Source organism: Anguilla anguilla, chromosome 4, assembly GCF_013347855.1.
Source record: "Anguilla anguilla isolate fAngAng1 chromosome 4, fAngAng1.pri, whole genome shotgun sequence".
NCBI lineage: Eukaryota > Metazoa > Chordata > Actinopteri > Anguilliformes > Anguillidae > Anguilla > Anguilla anguilla.
Window position 1 is genome coordinate 28,667,528 of NC_049204.1, and position 18,402 is coordinate 28,685,929.

The window sequence follows — 18,402 nt, forward strand, 5'->3', positions numbered from 1 at the left end:
AGTAAACTATGTAATGAGTTATTATTCAATCAAAACTGTTTACGAAATAAAATGGTGTAAAATACGCTCTTACGGCAGCTTAGAATTTTTTGACATGAATGTTTCCTTAGAATCAATAAATTAATAAAAAATAAAACATGGACAAACTTAGTAAAAAACTTAAACTCCAGAGGCTTTTTGAGTTTTATTTACAATAGTAGATTCCAAGTGTGTTTGAACACTGTTGTTGTTGTTGATAATAATAATAATTTGCGCATTTAATTTGACTTATTTTTGTTTCATGAATATGTTTTGTATAGAAAGTCTGGAGTGGAAATGTCTTTATGTTTATCGCTCTCCATATATATATATATATATATATATGTGTGTGTGTGTGTGTGTGTGTGTGCAATAACTCACGACAGGCCATGGTATATGGTTATTATATCACAGCTAAGGGGCATTGTTCGGCCAGATACGAAACGGAGCATTAGGCCCATCACATTATCATATCATATCATAAGAACATTATCATATCATATCTCCTGCTTCTTATGTTTCTCCAGTGTTTTTGCATCTTGTGAATTTCTTTGTATTGTCGCCTAAGTTCTCAAGTAAATTCTTTTGGATTTTTTTACATAAAGGGGCGATATAGCTCAGGAGGTAAGACCGATTGTCTGGCAGTCGGAGGGTTGCCGGTTCAAACCCCGCCCTGGGCATGTCGAAGTGTCCTTGAGCAAGACACCTAACCCCTAACCTCTAACTGCTCTGGCGAATGAGAGGTATCAATTGTAAAGCGCTTTGGATAAAAGCGCTATATAAATGCAGTCCATTTACCATTTACATCTCTCTGTGAATCTCTGCACTTAGGTCCAGTTCACTGAGTATCGTGACACATATATTATTACATTACATTGCATCACGTTCATTAGGCAGACGCTCTAGGTCAAGGCAACTTGGAGTGAGAGAACATAAGTGCAATCAAGCATTATTACTGACTGCATTCTTCACATATCTTTACACGTTATATTCATGATAAATATTAATAAATAGCAGGACAGAAAACATTGACGGTAAACTGCAGCGTGCTTAGCTGGAGGTTAGACCTCAGCTAAGCACGTAGCAATATGCTTGTCTTGATAGGACAGTTTGGTTCAAAATCAAATGCTGTTGCTTGTGCACAATGGGTACAAGGATCAAAACAAAAGTACTGTACCTTGATCCTGCTACAGTATATACATTAGGCAATTACTGCATTATATTTGAATATAACCACACATATTTACAACAGTTTTTTTAAAATTTGTTTACAAAGTACCAATTGTAAATTGCATAGTAAAAACAATATATTATAGTTTTATGTGAGCAGCAGTTTAATTGTTTGTTTGTATCTATATTGAATATTGTGGCTATCCTCTTTTGATTTGCCTTGAATGGCAAAAGTTATAATTTTGTGGAGAGGCTTCTCTAACAGAGATTGCCCCCATCAAAACCTAACCATGTTTGTGTTAAATGCAGGGATGGTACTTCTGCTCTTTACTTGTTTATTTAGCCGAATCATTTACATGATCTGACATTTTGGCTACATTTCCTTTTTGTTGAACTCATAAATGACTGCTGAAGACTTTTCTTGTGTCCCTGTATGACATGCAATGTACACGTGAACTGACATGGTGATCAGTTGCTTTGCTAATTACAGTAAACCAGGTTACAGGGGTGATTGATTTGGGAAACCTGGAATGGAGTTTCCCAGCCCTATTTTTTTGTGTATGTTATATATCGAAAACACCATTATGGAAGGTTTCAGCTTTCAATCACCACCTTCAGTTGGAATCCTGCCCACTTGAGACTGATGTTAGGCTCAATTGGTTCACTAACAAAGCATACCCCTGAAGCTTGGCAGTTATGCCACATTATCTTTAAGTGAGAAGTTTGTCAGGTTGTGTGAACCTGACACAAGTGAAAAATTGACATTAATATAATGCTGACCTCAAATGCCCCCACTGCATCTTTATTAGGCTATCAAATTATGATGTTGTGTGAATTCAAATGTTATTTATTTATTAAATAAAATCCAACTCAGTCTATAGTAAACTCAATCAGATAACTGGGCATCAACAATTATTAAATATACTAAATAATCGCATGCTAAAATTTGCATTTTACATTAACAGTCACTTGGCAGACACTTTTATCCAGAGCGACGAACAGTAATAGAGAACCTCAGTGTTACTCTCAGGAATACAAAAATGTGGTATCACCATGAAGGTACAGAGCCGCGTTTATACCCTAATAAACAACAATTTTTATTGTGACAAAAGCAGGAAGGAGAAGAGAGACAACCTTGCAGCTATAGGCTACCGATGACACTATCCAAAAGTAAACCTAAGGAAAAAAAGATAAATAATTTTTTAATTTTTTTTAAAGACATTATAAAAGACATATCTGTCCAGTGGCAGTTTAAGCCTTATCTGTCCAGTGGTAAGTACTGTAGAATTTAACGCTATATTTTTGCAACCATCCATAGTATTTCTACAGACTATAGTTTGATTTGTTAAACTTTTGTATTCACTTAGTTCCTTGGCAGTTTCTAATGCCATCAACTATATTGTTTGTGCACCTGTTGGAACTGTTGGAAAGAGCAAGATCATTGGAGCAGTGCTATGCGACCAGTTGAGAGAGGCTCGTGCCCCTTTCGACTGGCATATCCCTACCTGATGTGTGTTAGAAGTGCAGTGCCGACATGTCCAGCACACCGCGAACAGGATGATTTCTCCTCTCGAATATGGCACTCTCACCATCTCCAAGATTTAAAATACCTGGATTCCTCTTACTAATTTTAGCATTTGGAGAATGGACTAAAAGTAAGTGCGACCCTTTCCCTATTATATTTGTTCATTTTGCTTTAAAAAGTAGACTATTGGATTATTCGAGACTGCGAACATAGAAGCCTATCATATGCTATAGCTAGCAAGCTAATATGAGACATCGTAGAGTAGCGTACGTTTAATTATTATTATTATTATTATTATTATTATTATTATTATTATTATTATTATTAGCTTTCACGATCGAAAGCCAAGAAAAATCGTGGTAGTTATGGCAAGAGCCGAATTTTGGAACACGTATATCTGCATTTGTGGACTTAATAGTTGTTGTTATCTGTTAAACTGTATTTGGGTCAGTGTTACAACCTTAATACGTTATGGAGACTGAACTGTTCCCTCAGTTTGTCGTTCATTGTGCGTCTGTGATTTGAGACTGCTTGATTTGAATACTAATAAGATGAATCGCGCAGACCCAGGGCTGCCATCCAAGAGTCTACTCTCCACTAATACTGTGGGTCCCCTGCTGTTATTACAGAGCATTTCGGCATTGCTGATAATCCGGAGGCTAATGCTGTTGTGTATGTGAACTTATGCTTTGACTGATGCAAATATATCCGTACATATACAATATATATATAGGCCTAGAAAGGTACGTCTTTGTGTATTATTCTAAGTGCCCTTAATTTCCATTTGAATAGAAACGGTGACCTCACCACGCTTTAGATTCTCACGATGTTTGTTAAGCATCAGTGGATCCAGACAGACAGATGAAAGTGGTTAACAAGAGAATTCAATTTGACATGCAGTGAATGGGGGGGTGGACATTAATTCTGTCACAATAAATTGTCTTCAACTAATGTGTTTCCTGTTATCGCTCCTGAAACAAGCACACTAGTATAAACATTCATCAGATAGAACCGTGACACCTTCCATATGGTCAACGAAAAGCCTTTTTTATGATGACATCTCTGGACACAGTAACTTGTGTTTCATTTGCATTCAAAAGGAATCTGGCTACTGCAGGAAGTTGGTAGATGGTTGATTACAGAGCTAGACTTCTGTGACCTTTGAGATTTTTAATGTATAGTTCCGGATAGTGGGCATATTATCATTTTGGCAGCTACAATATTTGCATGCCAAAAGAGCCACTGTTCCCCCTGCAAGGAACAGGTAATATTTTAACAAAAGGATCATGTTGAAAGAAGCTGTTGAAATGTTTTACTTTATGGCAGTATAATACTTATGTTATGCAGGCATTAAACAGCAAAATATGTTGAACAGATGCAAAATGATACACATCCTCATAAAATGAAATTTTTTATGTCACAAATTCAGATGAAAGTAGTTTGAAACATCACTGTTTGTTTTTGTGTCTGGAAACCTGAGGGTGCACCAAGCGAAGTAAAATCCAAGGTGGCAGCTAAAACAAATAGAGGCAATTGAACCAAATGTGTCTATTCCATTACCGTTATTATTTCATTATGTTTTATGGATGAGCATGTAATATATGAAAATTCAAGCACACATGGCGCTGTAGAATTTTTATAATGTTTATTAATGCTTTAGCCTATATGCCTTCCTGCCATTGCATTTTTGATGCTGTGAACTCATTTGTTCTGCTGCTTGTGTTATAGCAGTGGGAGTTATGATTCTGTGTAAAAGTAACTTGCCTTTGATGTTGTCTCACATTCTGACCTGTAGAATGAGGCGCAGGGCATGCTGCCATGTCAGATATGTGATATAGGCCTATGTGATGGGGCTCTGCAACAGGCATGTCATTGCTCAATCCCCTTGTCATGCACATCATGCACGTCTCATTTAGCACCTGTTCAGGTGACCTCCCATTAATGATCCAAGCTCTACCTATATTACTAGATTAATGAAGTTAAAAATATTGTGCTAAGTGTTTATTTTAGCATTAAGCAAAGGGAATTAAAATAAATGATTTTTTTTTGTTCTCTGAGGTTGTAGCCTAAGTTTAATTCCTAGCTGGGGCACAGCTGTTGTATGCTTGAGCATGGTGCCTAAAATGAACGAATTCAGTAAATATACAAAAGAGTGTAATTTTTGTAGGTTGTTTTAGATAATAGGAACTGCTAAATCCCTAAAATGTAATGCAGTGGTTTAAAACAATACCAGAACCTGAATCACATCTGGACGTTCTACATTATCTCACAGCCACGGTTAAGGTCTAAATTGTCTAAATTGTTCCCCAGAGTAAAGACCAGGTCTAGGTTTACCAATGACATAGGCCTATATGATGCAGATGTGTGGAGTGTGGCAAGGCTTTCCAGATGGGTTTAAATGAGCTCCTCAAAGGCCACCGACTCATCTTCGGCTGACAAATTTCCCACGTTAATTTCAATAAACCCAAAATATTTGGATTTTTGTGTATGGTGTGATTTGAAGTTGAGTTCAGATAGTTTTACTTCATCTAGGCTATCATTTTTGCTTTAGAATGAAGCAAGGACGGAGGTGTTTACACTTGTGTACTGTGTATACCTGGAGAACTTAAATGTTTTTACTTTAAAAAAAAATATCTTTTGTAAAAGAAATAAATACGAATAACATTTATTGGCTTTGCCATATGAAGAACTGCCATTTTGATGGCTTGTGTGTGCCATTAGCTGCTGCTTCTGCATTTACCCTCTTGATTAAGGAACATAAAACAGGCCAGGCTGAATAGCAGGATAAATGCTTCAAATGACTGACTTCTATCCACAGACGGTCACCATGGCAATACTGAAAATTGAGGAATGGAACCATGCAATTGGTTGTCATGGCAGCATGATGTGATGCTTTGTGAGAAGCTGAAGTTTGCAGATGTCCTTGTGCTAAAAACAGGAAGCAAGAGGGGTTTGTCTCAGGAAGGCTGCATTTTTAAGTGGTTACATTACAGCTTTGTTCAGCAAATTGAAAGTGGAAATCTTTCAGAAATATCTGGTTGTAATAAATAGTCTTATTATAAGAGAGCAGGCTCCAGAGAGTTTTTCCTTGGCTTATTTAGAATTAAACATGCAAAGTATGTGGTACGTTTAAAGCTGCCATTATATTATAGGAAATTCAAATATAAGTACACCAGCTCTTCAGAATCATCAGGACAAGAATCGCAGCATGTTTTTGCACCTCTATCCTTAGACCCTTCCTTCTTGTTTTTTCCAGATATGTAGCTTTCACCTTTGAAAGGAAACAAATTTCACACCACGTTTGTCCAATAGTTTTCTACAATTTTGTAATTTGTCTGTATTTTTAATTACGTGTAACCGTTTTATTTTATTATTAGCCGCAGTTGAACTAAATTGTTTGGAATGGGTGATCTAACAGCAACAGTCTTAACCAGACCTCTGGACAATCACTCTGTGATGAAAACCACTGCCTCATTTTCAGTCCAGTATAATCATCACAACACATTAACCCTGTCTTCCTAAATGATAGCCGACTTTGTATGCCATAATTGTACTTAATTAAATAAAGAGCAAAATGACAGTGATGAAAAGTTAAATAAGCCAAGAGTGGAACAATGCTAAGATAGACTAGTTAAAGAAAGCCGTGTCTTCTTGTCTGTGTAGTGATCTGTGCCCAAGAATCACACAGAAAATGCTAAGTAGCCTGTGTTCAGGAGGAAGCATGTAATAGGCTATAGGTCAGTCACGCTGAATTCTCCCAAGCAGAATGATTAGCATTATTCCCTGAACACTGACGATTCTATTTAAACAGTGCCAACAAAATAAGAGAGTCAGGAAACTGATTTCTTTCTTCAGAATCATGCTGAGGATGGACTGAATGTTGACTATTCGTGTGGATACAAATATTGAAACATACCTTCAAGGTGATGTCAACAAATAACCAGTTGACTGCTGCATATAACATCTGTTGCCAGTTGAGAAAAGGTTCCTAAATAGATTTTTTGTTGTTGTTTATACATTTGTCTTATTTGTCTTATCAAGCTAAATATGCAAAAGGAAGAATGTTGTTAGGATTGCATAAACACATGTCTGTTTTGTGGAGTTCTTGCATAGGTTGTACCATTATCATGTGGTACAACCTTATAACACAGAGGTAGAGTCCCCCCCTAGAGGTAGGCTACATGTTCTGTATCAATTTTACCATTTGGCTTGACAGCACAGTACAGATCATTTTAACTGGGGAAACATTGCCAAACCCGCTATATTCTGTATTTGGGAAACCCCGATTGTCTGATTGTTTGCTGTAGTTGTTTCATGGTTCTCTAATGCAGCGGAGCGAATACATAGCGTGAATTACACAGCGCTTTGAACTGAACTCAGTGGCACTTATTAGCATTACTGTATAAATTGATTGGGCTCAGGCCTGAGCATAACTGGTGATTTGAGAATGCTGTGATGAAGACCGTAACACCTGAGACACTCGCTGTATCGATTTTCCAGGTACGTCTCCGGTGACCACCCCGTCTCCCTGCCTGTCCAAGCCCTGCCAACATGGCGCTCTGTGTAAGGAGGTCCCCACAGACTACCTGTGCCACTGCCGGTCCTCTGTAACCGCCCACCCGGACGGATGGTGTGAAGAGTCCAACGAGCTGTGCCAGCCCGTCTCCTGCCACGAGAGCGCCGCGTGCCGCCCGGTCGCCGCCAACTCCTCAGAGCTGCTGTGCCGGTGCCAGCCCGGGGCGCCGGGGGCCTCCTGCGACCAGCTGGTCCGGCGGTGCGCCGGAAGCTTCTGCGGCGAGGGCGAGGGCGAGGGCGCGGCCTGCTCGCCGAGCCCCTGCCGGAGCGGGGCCTCGTGCCGGGGCAGGGCGGACGGGTACGCCTGCTTCTGCGTGCCGGGCTTCCAGGGCAGGCACTGCGAGATCGAGGTGAACGAATGCGCCTCCCAGCCCTGCCAGAACAGAGCCACCTGCGTGAACATGATCGGGAGGTACGTCTGCGTCTGCGGACCCGGCTACACAGGTGAGCGGCATCACGACCTGTTTGTGCAAACTCCCACTGATGGTCACGCGACGCAACCTAGGCATCGGCCTTATGCAGTGAGCTCCGTGATGTATTTTTCTTGATTTGGCTTTACCAGGCCTGTACTGCAGCTCCTGTTTGTTTCAGGGGCTAGTTGCCTTACGTTTTCGCATGTTCATTTGAATTCAGATCAGGTGAAAGATTTGGCGAGTCCAGAGTTTTACAGTTTTTGGCTTTGTTGCTTTAGCAGTATGTTTGGAACCATTGTCTTGCAATCATATTTTAAAGGATCCAGAAAGTGAACCTGTGCTTTAATATAGAAAGATATTTGGACCTACAAGCTGCATGCAATGGAATACAGCCCTGGCTTGAGTGAGAAGCCACCCCACAGCCTGTAGGGCATATGTCTGTGCAGACTGCACTATCTGTGGCAGTTGTCTGGAACAAACCAATTTCAGAAAGCCAGCCTCAGTTTATCTTGCAATTAACAGCAAGTTGTTCTCTGCTAGCTCGTATGTTATCTTCGGATAAAAGCGTCTGCCAAATAAATGTAACGTAATCTGAGTGTAAGGGTTCTATCTAGTGGTGACTCTGCATTACTGCAACAATTTTTCCCCAACAACAAAAATCCCATAGATGTTGCTTGAGCAACAGCACGGTGAAAATTCTGACCTGTTTCCACTCAAGCTGAACCTGATCTGTGATCTGTCGTGTGTGATTCCCATTTCTAAAAAGGACATTTGTGTGTAGTAATCGGGGGCTGGTGGAGCTGGAAGCTAAGAGGCAGAAATCTTACCTTTCAAACAGTTTTAGCCCATTTATGTTTACTTTCTCTGCTGAAAAATAAGTCATTGTCTGCAGAATCTATACTAATAATATACAGTAGGTATAATGACTACCAATTTTATTGCATTTTTGGTCACATACTGTGCCTCGTATTTCTCATACAGGCAGATTATCTTGTGGATGGTGTTTGGAAATAATGATGCATGATTCAGTAATCTGATCTCTGTGGTTTAAATGCGCCTGGATCAGCACAGATCTTATGAAATTTGTTCGCTAGGCTGTATTGCCTGTTACACTAAAAGCTGTTTCAGTATACAGTTAATGTGTTGTTTTCCTCTTTGAATGGAAAGATGGAATTCCTTCATAATGCACATCAAATGTAATGGTATGAAGAAAGAGAAAGGCGCACAGTGTGATGCACAATGCAGAGAAAACATGGGGATTGCTTTTCAAATGAACCACTCAGGGAATTGCCATGCTTGTCAGTTACAGGCAAGATTCCCACCTCCTCTATTTGAGTCCAACAAGACGCTCCTGATGCTCGCTATAATATTATATTATAACAACAGGTCCATATCGCTAGGTAACACACACACACATGCACAAATGCACTCACTACACATTATACCTTTCTGTCCATCCTGGATGTGTGTGTTAAGGCTGTCGAAAGTGCTATGAAATTGAGTTTGAGTATTAGCTTTTGTAATTAGTTAGCATTAGAATATATTCGAATATCATTTGCCTATAATTCACAAAAATAAGTTGCTTATTGTCGGGCGCAGTATGCACGTGCCGCTCCCTCTAAACTGGCCTGCGCGTTATTTTCCACAAGTGGGCAGTGGAATAGAGGACAACTTTCATACTAGGTTACTACATCTGGGGCCTCATTTATAAAACGTATTTTAGATCAACTGTGTGGTGCGTACGTAGAAAAATTTAAAAAATTTGAAAGGCAAAAAAAATACCAAAAGGCCACAGAAAATGTGTGTAATGTGTTGTGTCGTCTGGGACATGGAGGTAGTTAATTACCTCCATGCTGATTAAAGGCACTCAAGCTAAGGGTTCTCACTCCCTCAGTCCAACAGTACACCACCTGTTGCTAAAACGTCAAAGTGGTTCTGAGCTCTGTTCTGAACTAACGCATGGAAAGTAATTAATGAAAAACAGAGCAACTGGATGCATATAAAATGTATAAATGTGTTATGGAAAACCAGTTTAAGTAACACCTGGTGTTATGCAATTAATTTATCCACTTCTGCTCTGTAAAATAACAGAAATCCAAAAAGAAATCAGCATCTGCTCACGTCCACCATACCACAAATTCAAGTACTAAAAAGTAATCCATTTCACAGCAATCTTCGCCTTACTGTGTTGCTCATCCAGATGGTTGCAGGGATGAAACATGGACTGATTGCAGAAACCTGCTCCATTGGCCCTTCTCAATGTTCTAGGCACCAGCTGTGAGCTTGAAATGGATGAGTGTCAATCACAGCCCTGTTTCAACGGGGCCAGTTGTCATGACCACCCGAACGGCTTCTCTTGCACATGCAAGGCTGGTTTCGGAGGCGATTTCTGTGAAATCGACAACGATGACGTGTCAGAATGGAGGAATTTGCATAGATGGGGTGAATAGGTAAGAAGGTTGCCTGCATTCCATTGTATAAAACGGTTTTCAGATATAGTACTTAATTCTTAATTTTTGTGTGCCTAGCAGTGCCATGCTGGATAAGAGATCATGTGGGGTTTCTGCAGAAATGATCAAAGCCATGGGAAGGGCCTAGGGAAATTAATTGTGGGGGAAAATATTGTACTTACTGAGCATTCCTACCTATGAAAACGTCTCTGTGCATCTGAACTTAAATTTCCAACCTTTTAGTTACAGCTGCAACTGCTCCTTGTCAGGCTTTGTGGGCCTTAACTGTGACATTCCCATTACACCATGCATGTCTCAGCCTTGTCTCAACAACGCCCTCTGTCAGGAGAATCATGGGAACTACACATGCAGCTGCTGGCCAGGTACTTTAGAGTCATGGAAAGTAGAGCCTCCCCTTGGTTTTCAACAAATTTGGAACTTTTAAAGAACTTTTAAAGAGCCTTTACACTCCTTGCTGCTGTTGGGTTTAATAGGGTCATTTGGCCAATCACTTTGTGCTCTCACAGGAGTAAAATCTGTTGTTTCTGTGTCAAGAGCAGCCAGGGAGATTACAGCTAGCTCCCAGCTGGCTTCCTGCCTCAACAGCTTTAGCTCAGTTCTGCTAATGCCTGTGGCTGAAGTTAAGCGGCATACAGTGGGCCTAAAATAAGCACTAAGGCATTGTGATCGTCGCCAAACCTGCAGATGTGTGTACGGAAATACATGCCGCCCTGTTTTGTTCCTGTCGAGTTTGTAACAGCAGGGCGACACCGTGTAGTACGATTACAGAAGTGCAGTTATTTATGTGTGTTCGTCCTCATAGCGACAGAACAAAATACACGTAGCTGTGGCTACGTCTGCTGTGCGTAGGGCAACTCGAGTGGGGCGGATGTTAATTCAGATGTTACTGCAGGGTTCGAGGGTAGGCACTGTGAAGCGGATGTCAGTGGGTGTGGGAGCAGCCCTTGTCTCTCCGGAGGAAGGTGCTTTGAGCTGTCCCGGAAAGCGCTGTGTGGGGCCGAGCCCCTGCTCCCAGAGCTCTTAGACCCCCGGCGTGCGGCTGGCTTTGTGTGCGGATGTCGGCCTGGATTCACAGGTAACCCGTGAGCACACAGACCTACGGGCCGTCCCTGACGTGTGTAGCCTCTTCCGCGCATGTATCAGTGGGTTGGCTATCAAAGCATTTGAATCAGTAACAAGTAGATCGTTGAATTAAGAAACCCCTGGGTAGTACCGCCCTATTACCGCTGTAAGACCGTTTTACCGATATAAAACCACGTCCTTCTTTTGGGCCCGCCTGGTAAGATGTGCGGAGCACGTTCAAAATTTGTTTCTAAAAATCAACCCTGGCGTCCTGTAAGATGTTTAAATGGCATTAAGCTAATCCTTCGGATCAGGCTCGGGAAGACCCAAGGGCCGAGGCGGTCAGTTTGACATGCGGAGAACTGAGAGCCGAGAGGGCTGTCCCCGGGGGTGGCCTTAACAGCCGAAAGCCACTCTCCAAACCGCAGCGTTTCTGAGAGGTCGTGCGGTTGCTGACCCGCAGCAGCGATGGTGAGATCGGCCGCTTGGGGCTGGAGCCTCCTTTTGCTCGGCATAGGTAATGTTGATCCCTCCATAGTTTTAGCTCTTGTGTAAGATGTCGATCTGAAGGGCTTACGCGCACCGCGGAGAGTTTTCTGAGGAAGAAAGAAAGGGGTGAATAAGGAATTCTTGGAATTGCTTTACTTGCGTGCGGCATCTTAAGATTTCGTGATTTTAAGTTGTACGATCTTGTACACTGTAGACAACAGTATGCTTCTGCGTCTCAGTTTTCATCCTTTTTGAAGTTACAATGAACAGGCACATAGTCTAAATGGTAAAAAGATGATATTAGTTATTTTTGGGTCGGCATGAAATGGGCTATCACTGAAGTCGCTTGTAGTTTGGGGAGGTACTACTTCTGGCTCTGGCCTTCTCTTTTTCTATATGTAGATTAATCATTTGGACGCAAGGGTCAAACCTCATGTTATTGCCTCATTAGGATGAACTAGAGTATATGTAAAGAGTGACATGTAAAGAGTGAGTTAGAGTTCATTTGTCATAACATGCTTGCTGGCGAGCCTGAGGGAAACGGCTACAGAGTAATCCCTGAACACCTGCCACAGGACCCTACCGCGATCCCAGGTTGTCCTTAATCATTTGCCAATTATACAACAAGCTTCTCATCTCTCTGTACGCACACAAGGACGCACTGCCTCATATCAAGATATGAGCACACAATCGACATTCATTGCTTGTTCATCCAGCTGGGAATTCAGCTTATTGTCAGAGGCGTAGCAAGCACTGGATGTGCTGGGGGAGCCTGATAAATGCTCTATTCTGATGTTGTGGAAGCGCGCACAAATATGCGTTTCGATCACTTCTATGAGAATTTGAATGGCCGCGTGACCATACGAAAATGACCAGAAAGCGCGATACTCTTTAAGTCTCTTGTGTGAGATATACTGATGTGAAGTAAAATGGTAATTGTAAAAAAACCGAATCAAACTGTCCCTACGCACAGAGATTCTCTGGGGCATGAAACATAAACTGTTGTGCAAATTCTGTCCATGTTATGTTACTATGTAAAACCATGACACCCACTAGATAAGCACATTTCCTTTGTATTCAGGCCTTCTGCGTGGACTGTCCAGTTGGTGCATTTGATACAAATACTTAGGGTCATTGTTTGTGGTTTGAGGTTGCCAAATTATGTTCATGGTAATTAAGTCATATTTATGTCAAATTCCTTAATTTTCCCTGTCTGGCATGCAGTCATTTGTCATTTAGCATGGTATATAGTGCATGATCTAAGTTCTAGCATTGAGCTGATGCCCCCTTAAGGATAACAAAAATTGGCTGCTTAATTTTGATGACATGCCAGTCTGTGCCCCTAATTTGCATCGTTATCAAAATCATAATTATCACATTATGTTTCCTTAATCTATGCAGACTTTCGTTTGCGCAGCTACATTCCCTAGTACAGTGTAGGAGTCATGCCCTTCTAAATGTTTTTTTTTTTTTTTTTTAATGATTAGCTGACTTTGCTTACTGTGGAATGTTGTTGTTATTGCGCTAACTGTGGAAATACAGAAATGGTACCAAAGTCGTTTAAAAAATATATATATAGATAAAGAAGCAGGCGGCCTGCAGCAAGGTCCAGTTATTAATCTCAGATGTTGTGTTATCTGCTTGCATTTAGCCTATGTGTCAGTGTCATTTAATATTGTTTCTGGTTGGTTCCAATTGTTTGGTCCCCTCAGTGGAGAAATTGTCCCCATAAATTTGTGAATGGCGAATAACTCAACCCTCAGGTATTCTAGGAGCAAACACGAAATGTGAATGTATGTGCGCATAAAAAATGTGGTCTCCATCACCCAAATAAATTGCTATTTAAAGGAATAAAATTACATATGATCCTTAAAGAAGTGTTCAATAAAACATTTATATGGTGACTTTGTTATATTTATTTGAGTAATGTTATTCTATTTAAAATGAGAAATAAGTGAGAAATTTCAGCTGGTATCATATTTCGTGTTATGTTCTGCTTGTACTTACTGTATCTTCTGGTGATTATAATCTTGTACAACTGTATTTGGAATACAAAGAATAAATCAGTAATTCACAAGTATAAATAATAATAGTTTATTTGAACTTGTGCCATACACAATATAATTGTGTTTGTAGTGATCTGTGTCCACATTGTCATAAAGTTTCTTGGTTTACAAAATGTGAAGTGTCCAAAATGGTTTCTGAATGTCAATCTTGCTTAGGTGCCTTGTGCGAAGAGGACGTCAACGAGTGCGATTGGAGCCCGTGTCAGAACGGAGGCGTGTGCCAAAACCGCGGCGGAGGCTACACGTGCCACTGCCCGAAGCAGAGCCGGGACGGGCTCCAGTACGGCGGGGAGAACTGCACGGAGGCCCTGCGGGGCTGCGAGGGCCACGGCTGCCGGAACGGCGGCAGCTGCTCCCCCTCCCTCAGGGACGGCCGGCACGGCTACAGCTGCGGCTGCCCCGGCGGCTTCGCCGGCCCCCGGTGCGAGACGGCCACCGCCTTCTCCTTCCAGACCAGCGGCCGCCTGGAGCTGCGCGCCCCGCCCGCGGACCGGGACGCGCCCCTGAGCGTGGCGCTCAGCTTCCGGACCGCGCTGGAAAACGGCAGAATGTTCCGGAGGGGCGGCGCCGAGGCGCTCCTGGGGCTGGAGCTGGCGGGCGGGCGGCTGCGCCTCACCCTGCGGCGGGGCGGCGGCGGCCCGACGCTGGCCCTGGAGCTGCCGCACAACGTGAGCGACGGCGAGTGGCACTCGGCGTCGGCGGCGCTCGGCGACGGGCTGCTGCGGCTCAGGCTCCTGGACGCGCGGTGCGCGGAGCTCTGCGAGGAGGCCCTCCGCGTGGGGAACCCAGAGAACCCGGAGAACCCGGAGAACCCGGAGCCCGCCTTCCGCAGGACCGTGTTCGGAGGGGCCCCGGAGGGGGACGAGGACCCGGGCCACTTCGTCGGGTGCCTGCGGGACGTTCGGGTGGACTCCCGCCTGGTGGTCCCCGAGAACTGGCCGCCGGGGTCGGCCGTCAACGTGACCCCCGGGTGCAGCCACAGAGACAGGTGCGCGGACGCGCCGTGCCAGAACAGGGGCCGGTGCGTCAACCTGTGGCAGAGCTACCGCTGTGAGTGCCGCCGGCCGCACGAGGGGCCCAACTGCTCGGAGGGTAAGGCCGGCCTGCGGGCCTGCGCAGAACCCACCGCCTCAGAACCACGTCCACACCAGCGCACACTGCCTGCACCTGCCACCGTTTCTCAGATTTTACTTCACGATAAATTCTGAAAATACGTTTGTAGTGTTCATTATTGTGAGTTAATAAAAGATTTTTATTCTTTCAGAACGCAAGCAAATTTTGAAATGTCTTGCGTTCCAAAGATGCAGCATGGGCTAGCACAATCACTGACAGATTTTGAACAAAAAACTTTTTTTTCAGGAACAATGCTTTTCTATATATGTATATATATATTAAATCATGTATTCAGAAAACGCAGTGAGTAGCAGAGTAGTGTTGTGTGTATTGGGAATACTGAACAGGCTGATAAACTTGATTCTCGTTCCCTCTTCAGAATACATCACGGGCCGGTTCGGACAGGGGGACTCGCCGAGCTACGCCGTTTTCAGAGTAGACGACGACCCCGGGGAGAGCGTGGCGGTGTCGGCGTTCGTCCGCACCAGGAAGCGCGCCGGGCTGCTGTGGGCGCTCTCCAACGGCAGCGGCCCGTACCTGCGGGCGTGGCTGGAGGACGGGAGGGTGCGGGTGCAGGCCGGCCACCAGGAGGCGGGCCTTTGGGGAGAGCAGCCCGTGAGCGACGGGAGCTTCCACCTGGTGAGCGTGCGGCTGGAGCGGGGCCAGGCCAGCCTGGAGCAGCCCGGCCGCGCCCGGGGAACGGCCCCCGTCGGGGGCCTGCGGGTGCGGCCCGGGGACCTGGTCCACGTCGGGGGGCTGGCGGACCGGCGGGCCACGGCGCCCTTCGGAGGCCATTTCGGGGGGTGCGTACAGGACCTGCGGCTCAACTCCAGGCGCATGCAGTTCTATCCCATCGGCACCCCGGTGGACGGCTACTCCCTGCAGCGCCTGGTCGGCGTGGCGAGAGGCTGTGCTGGAGACGACTACTGCAGCGTGAGTTTCCCTCAGGAATTATTATTATTACGATTTTTACAAGAATACAGAAATGGGATTTTCTAGTTGTCATTATCCGCAAGACTGGTAACAGTAGTCTTGGTTGTTATACAGTTGTAAGCAACAATTGTCTTTATATCTGGTATAAAAAAAGAAGAAAGAAAAGCACTTTCCCATAATAGTGCAGTTTTCTCCCATCTTCATTGTAATAAGCCTATTTTGCTGATATATGGCGCCCATTTGCATTTACTGCATGGGCATCTCCTCCTCAGGAGTCTTTAGTTCTGCGTTCTGGCCCGTGAGGGACAGTATCGAGCCGCTCTTTTCATAAAGCCATGGCCAATACAACCATCAGAAATGCAGGAGACGTCATTCTGAGCCACGCTTATTAACTTCAATGCTTAACATTAATGTTAAATCTATGCCTCAACACTGGATGCAACCAAAGGATTGTCTGTATGATGCCTATACGTTAGGCTACTGCCTTTTGCCGGTAGGTATACTTGTGCTTTGACCATATAATTAGTCATATTTTAAAATGTGAAGCATTTAAAGGTGCAAAACACTCCTTCCTTTCCTGTGAAATGTTTGTGCGGTGTGTGGACAGTGCTAATTTAAAGCCTGTGGGATGGAGCATATAACAGGTAGCCTCTCAGGAAGCTAAAGGGAGCTCTCCCCATCTCGTTCAGAAAAACCCTTGCCTCAACGGGGGGACGTGCTACTCCATTTGGGACGACTTCACCTGCACCTGCCCCCCCAACACAGCGGGGCGGCGCTGCGAGGAGGTGCAGTGGTGCGAGCTGAGGCCCTGCCCGCCGGCCGCGGCCTGTCAGCCCCTCCCCCGGGGCTTCGAGTGTGAGTGCCCGCCCACCGTCTCCCGCGGCTACGCTGGGCCTGAAGAAGATCACTCATCACTGAGCGGAGTTCTCCACAAAGTCACGTCTCCCTTGCATCCCCGTGAATGCATTAGATCTAGTACATTACATTACAGGCATTTAGCAGACACTCTTATCCAGAGCGATACTTTTTACATAGCATTTACACTGCATCCATTTATACAGCTGGATATATACTGAAGCAATGCAGGTTAAGTGCCTTGCTCAAGGGTCCTACCTGGGAATCGAACCTGTGACCTTTAGGTTACAAGCCCAGTTCCATCACACTACACATATTAAACCCGATTATTAGGTCTTATTCAGTGAAAAAAACAATATATTGCTGTCTTCACCTGTCTAGTAAACACATCAGTAACTTTCTTGTTAAGGCAGTCCACAGTGCCCTAATAAGTCTAAATGTTTTTGCTTTCTGTACGTAGGTATTTCCAATGCAACATTTTATGACGACGGCAGAGTGCTGTCCTACAGAAGCAACGGGGGGATCTTGAGGAATCTTACCACCATCTCCTTCAGCGTCCGGACCAGGAAAGCCAACGGCGTCATACTCCACGCCGAAAAGGGGCGGGAGTTCGTCACGGTGTCCGTGCGAGACTCCCACCTGCTCCTGGAGCTGCTGAGCGGCGACGCCTCGCTCCCGCTGAGCCTGAGGAGCCGCGGGCCCGTCAGCGACGGGCGCTGGCACTCCGCCGGGCTCTCCATGACGTCCCCGCGGTCCCAGGCCTCCGGGTGGACCCTGCGCGTGGACGAGGAGGAGGAGCCGGCCGCGTCCGCCGCCGCCGCCGCCGCCGGGAACCTGGACTTCCTGAAGGAGGGCGCGGTCGTCCTGCTGGGAGGGCGGGGCCCCGGGGCGGCGGGGGGCCTGGCGGGGTGCCTGAGCACGGTGGCGGTGGGCGGGCTGGCGCTGCCGTACCACGGCGAGTCGGAGGCGAGCCTCCCCAGGCCTCAGGAGGAGCGCTTCGTCAGGACGTCCCCCGGAGCGGCGGAGACCGGCTGCTGGGACCCCTCCGCCTGCTCGCCCGAGCCCTGCCGGAACGGGGGCGTCTGCCGCGACCTGCCCGGCCCCTCCTCCTTCAGCTGCGCCTGCCCCCCGGGCTGGGCGGGGCCCCGCTGCGAGGCCGCCGACGCCTGCGCCTCCGGCCCCTGCGTCCACGGCAACTGCAGCCTCCTCGGCGCGGCGGCACACCGGTGCGTCTGCGAGCCGGGCTACGGCGGCGCCGCCTGCCAGGACCAGCTGGACGCGTGCCGGGGCCACGGGTGCGCCAACGGCGGCACCTGCCTCCCCGCCGCCGGCCGCTACTCCTGCCTCTGCCCGGAGAACTACACCGGGCCTCTCTGCACGTGAGGCCGCCCGCCCCCGCCGCCATTTCAGCCTGCTCCATTAGTGCTGCACCAGGCCCCACTGGAGACACACCCATAAACACGCTAAACACACATCAGTCACATTTGCGTAGTGCGTTTCACTAAAGACCCTGCCTTAAATCCCCCATAAATGCAAACCTACGGTGACAGAGGCAAGGAGAAACTCCCTTGTTGATACAAATAGGAAGAAAATTTGAGAGGAACTCAACAGGGGGAGCCTATTCTCCCCATGGCCAGCTCAGAGTATGAGTTCATAGTGAGCAGCAGTCAGCCAGTCAATTTTCAAATCAGTCCAAAGCATGTAATCTAGTC

The 18,402-nt window shown here is 45.5% G+C and overlaps 1 protein-coding gene across 3 annotated transcripts in view; it reads left to right on the forward strand.

Annotated features, from left to right (window-relative positions):
- Positions 1-2,709: 2,709 nt before the first annotated feature.
- Positions 2,710-18,402, forward strand: part of crb1 (crumbs cell polarity complex component 1) — a 30,235-nt gene continuing 14,542 nt past the window's right edge. For all 3 annotated transcript variants that reach the window (XM_035413027.1, XM_035413028.1, XM_035413029.1), the window contains exons 1-6: positions 2,710-2,843; positions 7,214-7,732; positions 13,946-14,881; positions 15,282-15,835; positions 16,525-16,690; positions 17,151-18,069. In XM_035413027.1, the coding sequence (XP_035268918.1) occupies positions 2,765-2,843; positions 7,214-7,732; positions 13,946-14,881; positions 15,282-15,835; positions 16,525-16,690; positions 17,151-18,069 (3,173 nt within the window). In that variant the 5' untranslated portion in view covers positions 2,710-2,764. The remainder of the gene's footprint in view (positions 2,844-7,213; positions 7,733-13,945; positions 14,882-15,281; positions 15,836-16,524; positions 16,691-17,150; positions 18,070-18,402) is intronic.